Below are 7,403 nucleotides of genomic sequence, written 5' to 3' on the forward strand. Positions count from 1 at the left end.
CAATGCTTAACCCAAGGTCGTAGATTCGGAAATCCATTTCTATAGATAAAAATTAAAAAAAAAAATGTACGAGGAAAAAATTAAAGGATGAAAAATGAGAAAGATGTGAGGAAATAAGAGATGAGAGAGAAGAAAAGAGGGGAAGATCAGAGGGCCTTACATCGCGAAGGTGAATTAATATTAGAGGGACATTGTGATTTGTTTTTTTGTTTTTTGTTTTTTGTTTTTTTTTTCTTTTGGTAAAGAGCATTTTGGGAGTGTGGTCCCCTGTTATATTTATCTATGATGTGCTGGCGTATATTATGCAGTGAAGAGCTAGCTATAATGTTTTAAACTGTGAGTAGTAAAAGTAGCCGGCCTTTCTTATTCACTCAAGAAATTAGAGAGGGAGAGTGGAAGATGATTTAGCGTGTGGTCCAAGCTGCTATAATAGTATATTGGGTGGTTCAATAAATCTTTTGGATATGCATAGGATAAGAAATGTACAAAGCTTTATAACTTTTGGTAGCCTATATTTGATACTCCACCTCAAACATGATACATACTAAGACAGTTAATTTCATTAAACAACAAAATCAACAAGAATCCAAAAGAACTTATTTTTAGTCACTACCACGTAGATTGATACTCATCCTCCCATGTGTGACAAAATTATCTAGAAACGAGTGTCACTTTCACTATACCTAAGAATTATGTTTAGGCCCGGCTGTTTCAAACTTAGATTGAATTGAGTCTAATTTTAAGTTGAGTCTAACATTCAACTCTTAAATCACTAAACTCATCTCAACTCAAAACCTCTTAACATGGGGACCCACAGTCATTTTCAATTCAATACCTCTTTACATGCAGGACCTATAATATTTTTCAACTTTTCATAAATACATTTAAACTAATCTTAACATCTAAATAATAAATCTAAATTTATCTTAGATGAGTTCTACAAAACTTATTCTATCATCTCAATTCACTACTATTTATAGAGATCAACTCAAGCCATCTCAACTCAGCTCAATATCCAAAGGGGGTCTTAGAGTAGATTTCTATTTGTGAATTGGTATAGAGAACATACCCTCCGATCCAAACTGTTAATGTGACCCTATGCATGATGTTTGACCTGTCTTCAAACTTAATATTGAAAATACGAAGTGGCCTAATAGCAATCTGCGATCAAAGGATTCCACATATTCTTTCCACTAACACTAACATATCTACTTTCCTTGCTCAGGGAAACGAAAAAAAAAAAAAAACTACGTTCATTGCATTGTTTGCTCCTATAAATAGCTAGACTTGTAACCTCATACCTATCTTCATTCCACCACAATCAGCTCAACCTAATAGTACTGCTTATACTTTTTGCTTCTGCAACTCCTAGGTTACCCCACATCTACCTTTCATGGCTAATAGATCAGCTATTGCTTGGATCCCTATACTTCTCATGATAGTCATCTTCTCCACAGCCTTTTTAAGGTCACAGGCACGTATTATTCATGGAGACAAGCTCATGCATAACAATTTAGGTAGCAAAGAACTTCTGGTCGAGTTAGGTTTTGATGCCTCCAAAGTTGAAGGTGCTCAACCCAGGTCGTCACTCGAGCAATATGACCTAGTTGTGCCTGGAGGACCAGATCATCAGCATCACCCTTAACCAGCTTATATATAAAAGGATCAAGTGTGCTTTTGGTGCTGAAGTGTCCCTTTTCTGAATTACAATAAAACTAAGTTTGGAGTTTATTGCATGCAACTCAATTTATGAGCATTATATATTGAGGTGCAAGTAATAACAAAAGACTTATAGCCAGAAAGAGTTCGAAGACATCTTAAGGATATAAATAGGCTTGGGTATTTCGTGGTAAAAATAAATCAACTGGATGTACTTTAAATTCAGTTATGCTAAATATATGCGCACCACTATTCGTCTATTCTATGAATGATTGTCTTGATCGATCTTCTTCTTTTCCATCGAATTTTTTACATTTTCTTGTTAATAACTTTCCTAAAATCTTGGTGATAACTCAAATGATCATCTTGCCCATCTAGAATATTGAGAAATGCTCGGGTTGATTATTTATCGAGATTTGAAAGAAACAATATAAAGTGGTGTCCGATCAAGTAGAAATTTCTCGGCCAAAAGTCTTCTAAGTTGCATATGATTCCTTGACGCATACGAAGGTTACATGTGTGTTTCCCTCATCACTCAGATACCAATCACACGTACCGCAATCGGGGGGAGTTCCTTATGGGAGGGCCGGTCAGCAAGTATTGTAAATATTGGGACATGTCATAGTGTACGTACGTGCATGCACCTTTTATAAATTTTCATTCCAAGATTGATTCATTGCATCTAGTTCGAACTGGATATTATCATCTTGTGATTTTATACAGTACATATACAGTGCATTTCGTATATTGTCACAAAGACTAACCACATGTATTGTCATATTAAAATTTATTACAGAAAACGTTCACAATTAGATCATCTCGTAGCATCGTGGTCTCAAAATCTTTTTGCTTTTTCTTGAGCCAATATGCATTTAATTCTTGAGATGCATCACGTGCGTAACAGAACGATCAACAAAGACGAAAATTGAATCCCCATGATTATCTGAAGAAAATATATACGATAGGTTAACGGAGGTACTCTAGAATATATATATCCTTTCGATAATAATTTAAAAAATAAGTTTTGAACACAATCTTTATGAGTAATTCTACATATAATAGTGAAATGCGTAAATGTTGTATAATCGATTTGGAAAAAAGTGAAATTCACTATTAAAAAATAAATTTATTTTTATGTGGGTTCTATATTTTATTCATTTATTTCAAAATGATTACACGACGGTTGTACAATCTACGGTTACAAATATATTTTCTCAATCTTTACTCAGGAGACCAATTACAATCAAAATAAACTCTAACAGCAAACATAAATATGGACAAATTAAGATAAAATAAAACTCATGATCAACAACTATAATGACATGCATGTAACAAATTAAATAGAACCAATCAGTTCTATTTACTAATTTGATAAACCCGCTCCTAATTTTCATCCAATATAAAGTACTAACCTGACAAAACATCCATGCACTTACGAATTGTTGACGCATACACCTACGTACGTACGTAGATGATTGATGATCTAAAATAGCTTGTTGTTGCACCTATGAGGGGTCAGTGGCAAAACTTTGGCAGTTGGGTTATTGGTAGTATCTTCAAAGCCAAACTAATTATTCGTAAGTAGTGAAATATATATGGAACACCGGAAGCAGTTACAGTGTCTTCACTCAGGCGCTAGGTCTTAGTAGAGGTATTTTCACTGCCTAATGCAGTTTCTTTCTTTCGTGTTCCATAATCTCTTGGTGTTGAAGGCAGTATGGTTGATACTCTGGATGGTTGTATAAATGGTTATCATTGACTAAACAAAAGGAAACGAAGTGATTATGGAATCTAGCTAGTAGATTGGAAGATATTTCTATGTATGGAGGCAAGGGTATGATTGTGATTTTATTGAACTGATAAACATTTCAATCGTGAAGCTTTCAAGTTGACAATCAAGCATGCATGGCTTCAAGTGCAAGGGGTGCAGTTTCACGATCTTAACTCTACTTTGAGTCTAGTTGAGTTTGATGATCTGCGAGACAAGGAAAGAGTGTTGCGAGAGGGTCCTTGGTCCTTTCATAAGCAACTAGTGATGGTGCAGGAGGTGGATGGCAGAAAGTAGGTGCATCAAATTAAGATCCATGAAGCTACATTTTGGGTATGAATTCATGGTCTTCCTTTGAGGGTTAGAAGTGATTATGTGGGGACCCTGATGGGAAAGAAAATTGGGCTGGTTGAAGAGGTAGATTTGGAGAAGGGGGAGTTGGCTTGGGGTGAGTTCTTGTGCATACGTGTAACCCTTGATATTTTGAAACCTCTGTTAAGGGGTACTAAATTTTCAATGTGGGATCGAGATTCATTCTGGGTTAGATTCTCTTACGAGAGACTCCCTAATTTCTGCTACTGGTGCAGTTGGCTGGGGCATAGGGATAGGGAGTGTGGTTTGAGGAGGAATGCTGCACAGGTAGAAGATGAACGAGCTTTCCCGTATGGAGCTTGGCTAAGGGCAACCAGTTACGGTGATAAATTCAACGTGGTCATTCATGAGAAACTAGATATAATCAAAGGATGACACAATGAGTTTTTCTAGTGAATAATTCAGATTCAATAGGGGCTGCAGTGGCCGAAAAAGATGTTGTAACTACCCCTGATTGTTTACCACGTTCAAAGGGGCTAGAGATAAATGGGTCTGAAAGTTTAGCAAATTCAACGGAACATGTTTTGGAGGAAAATGCAGAACTGTTTGTGGATGGGGGCAAGAAATCTAGAACCGTTACAAACGTAGTTCAAATGAATGTTGAAGATGATGTTTCCATGGGAATTTTTGTTTTAAGGAAGTTGGGCCTTAGAAGCTTGTTGAGCCTAGCCAATTTGATGGGAAAGCTAGGATGGGTCGAGCTACGAAGGAATGACCGGATGGGTATACAAGTTGCAAATGGAAACGACTTTTCTTTCTAGTTCATCTGGTTCTGTTATTGAAGATTCACAATGGCTCTCAATTTATAAAAAGAGAAAGGGTTTCTTTAGTGACAAAAAGGGCAAGGGTAGGTCTATTAAGCGAGGGAGTTCCGATGGTACTCATTTGATGGAGGAAACTCAGTTTACAAATATTGGATTGATGGCAAAATCAATGAATTATAAGTTGGAATGCCTCTGGGCTTGGGAACCCATGGGTCATTTGAACCCTCTACAATCTTGTGAAGAGGGAAGCTCCAGAAATCCTGTTCTTATAGGAGATACGTCTCAAGGCTTATGAAATCGAGGTATGTAAGTACAAATTAGGGTTTGCAAATTGTTTGGTGGTTGATTTTCGTGGTAGAAAGGGGGGTCTTGCTTTGTTATGGGGAAGGGATTTAAATTTTTCCATTCTTACCTATTCACAATGTCATATTGATGCTTTGATTGAAGATGATCCTAAAAAAGGTTCTTGGTTCTTGACTGGTATTAGTGGGTTTCCTATAGTTAGTCAAAGATCTAGAATGTGGGATTTGTTAATTACATTTGGTAGACAAAATGGAAAATCTTGGATGGTGGTAGGGGATTTTAATGAAAATTTTCATCATCATGAGAAATGGGGAGGGAGACCACAGCCAGATTGGCAAGTTGCTCTGGTTTTGGAAACTCTGGATTTTCAGGGCTTTCCATTTCTTGCTTATTCTGGCTGGCTTCGCAAGCTAGGGTTGCCTCCTGACGGTGGTTTTCTCCCCTCCGATGGCTTCTCCGTCGGCGGGGCCTGCTGGTTCTGATGTGCTGAAATCGTACGCTTAAGTTGTGAACAAAAAAACAGAGCATCCTACGTTCAAACTTCCCATGCATTTTCCGGTTGATATCGATGGTGAGATGGGTTTTGTTTTCTCAGAGTTGGAGATGACAAAAGCGGCAGATGATTTCAGGTATGCTCTGGTGATGAAGTTCATGAAATCACGTCCTTCCATTGACAAAATAAGACTCACGGTGGTGAAAACTTGGGGGCTGTCCGAAGTTCCAACTATAAGTTTTATGGACGAATTTCATGTGTTGATTCATATGAAAAATGAAAGAGACTTTGTGCATGGTTGGGCACGTGAAGGAAGAACAATGGAAGGCCTCCCTTTTCGGCTATTTAAATGGACTAAAGACTTTGATGTGCAAAAGGAATCCCCCTTGGCACCCCAATGGATTTTTCTGCCCGGTCTACCTATGCATTTATACCGGATTGATTTCTTACAGATTATAGCCACAAGGTTTGGTCGGTATCTTGGAACGGACAATGCAACCTTGAATCGTACTCGTGCTTCTGGGGCGCGCATCTGTGTTGAAGTTGATCTAACGATGGAACCGGTAAAGGGATTTCCGATGGTAGTTTCTCCTGCAAATTGCATTTGGCAGGAGGCCAAATATGAAAGAACTGGTTTAATTGCTCAAAATGTTTTAGACAAGGGCACACTTCTGTTGTTTGTAGGGTGGGTGAGAAGAGGAAAATTGAAGGAAAAGTTAAAGGGAAAAAAATCTGGCAACAAAAGGGCATTAAGGAGCCGATGGAGGATAAAACTGGAACTGTTATGAGGGAGAAAATATTGGATACAGGGGCTGTTAATGGTAAGCCGAATGAAAATATGGCAAATGCTTCAGCTGCTCATGATATGGGTGATTTAAATGTGACCAGTCCTATAGAGATGGTTTCCGAAAAAAATGTAGATGAAGTGGGGATAATTTCACAACCAGATTTGATAAAAAGCGATGACATGATACAGCAGAGAGAAGGAAAACAGGTTGCAGAAACAGAGTATGGTCAACATGTGCAATCTGCTATACCGAGAGACTCTAACAATAGTGATGAAGAATGTGAAGAAGTTTGGCATGATGATGAACCTGAGTTGCAACAGAGTGCACAAGCAGATAGAATGAAGACTACGGTGCTGGCTGAGAAAGAAACTAACGAAAGTACGGGAAATGGTAGTCCACAGCGAGAAGTTACGACAGGTTATTCTTCGGAGCGAGAGGAAGGAGAAATTACTGTTTTGTTGGGGAAAGAAAAAATGTATGATACAGATGGGGAGAGACAATCCACTGCTGCAAAAGTTTCAAAATCAGATGCTTATGAGGAAAAATCGGTAAGAAAGTCACAACGGGTGCATACTCGTGCTCAAAAATTAAATTTATGAGTGACAATATTTTCTTTTGGAAATATAAGAGGGCTGGGCAGTTCTAGAGGACGTCTAAAAAAGTTGCTCAATAAGTTTAAGGCGAGTTTGTTTGCAATTGCGGAACCTTTTATTAACGCTGAACGTATGAATGAGTTGGGGAATTATCTTAACTTGAATTATCATTATCATATTTCGAATGAATTGCAAGGGGGAAAGTTATGGGTGTTTTGGAATGACCCAAACATTTTTGAAACAGTAGCGTGTTTGAATCAATCCATTTCTGGGTGGTTGGTGATCAATGGACATAAAACTCTGATTTCTTTTATTTATGCTAAGTGTTCTTATGTGGAGAGACGGGCTCTTTGGCAAGAACCTGAGGGGCTACAGGTGATTGATCAACCTTGGATCGTAATAGGTGATTTCAACACAATTAGAACGGATTCTAAGAGAATTAGTGGTAATCCTCGATCTCTGCCTTCCATGAATGAGTTTAATGATTTTATTGACAGGTGTGGTCTATTTGAGTTAATGTGCTCGGGACAACGGCTGTCTTGGTGTAATGGGCATGCTGGGACTTCACGGAGTTGGGCGAAGCTAGACAGAGTGCTCATCAATAATAATTTCTTAACTCGGTTTTAGTTTGCGAAAGTGAATTACCTTAGTCATAAATCTTCA

At 38.0% G+C, this 7,403-nt stretch overlaps 1 protein-coding gene across 1 annotated transcript; it reads left to right on the forward strand.

Annotated features, from left to right (window-relative positions):
- Window positions 1-1,292: 1,292 nt before the first annotated feature.
- LOC122304081 (CLAVATA3/ESR (CLE)-related protein 5) lies at window positions 1,293-1,924 on the forward strand. The gene has a single exon (XM_043116125.1). It carries the CDS (start codon window positions 1,394-1,396, stop codon window positions 1,643-1,645), a length of 252 nt encoding a protein of 83 aa, XP_042972059.1. The 5' UTR covers window positions 1,293-1,393; the 3' UTR covers window positions 1,646-1,924.
- The last annotated feature ends 5,479 nt before the right edge of the window (window positions 1,925-7,403 follow it).

This window comes from Carya illinoinensis, chromosome 3, assembly GCF_018687715.1.
Source record: "Carya illinoinensis cultivar Pawnee chromosome 3, C.illinoinensisPawnee_v1, whole genome shotgun sequence".
Taxonomy (NCBI): Eukaryota; Viridiplantae; Streptophyta; class Magnoliopsida; order Fagales; family Juglandaceae; genus Carya; species Carya illinoinensis.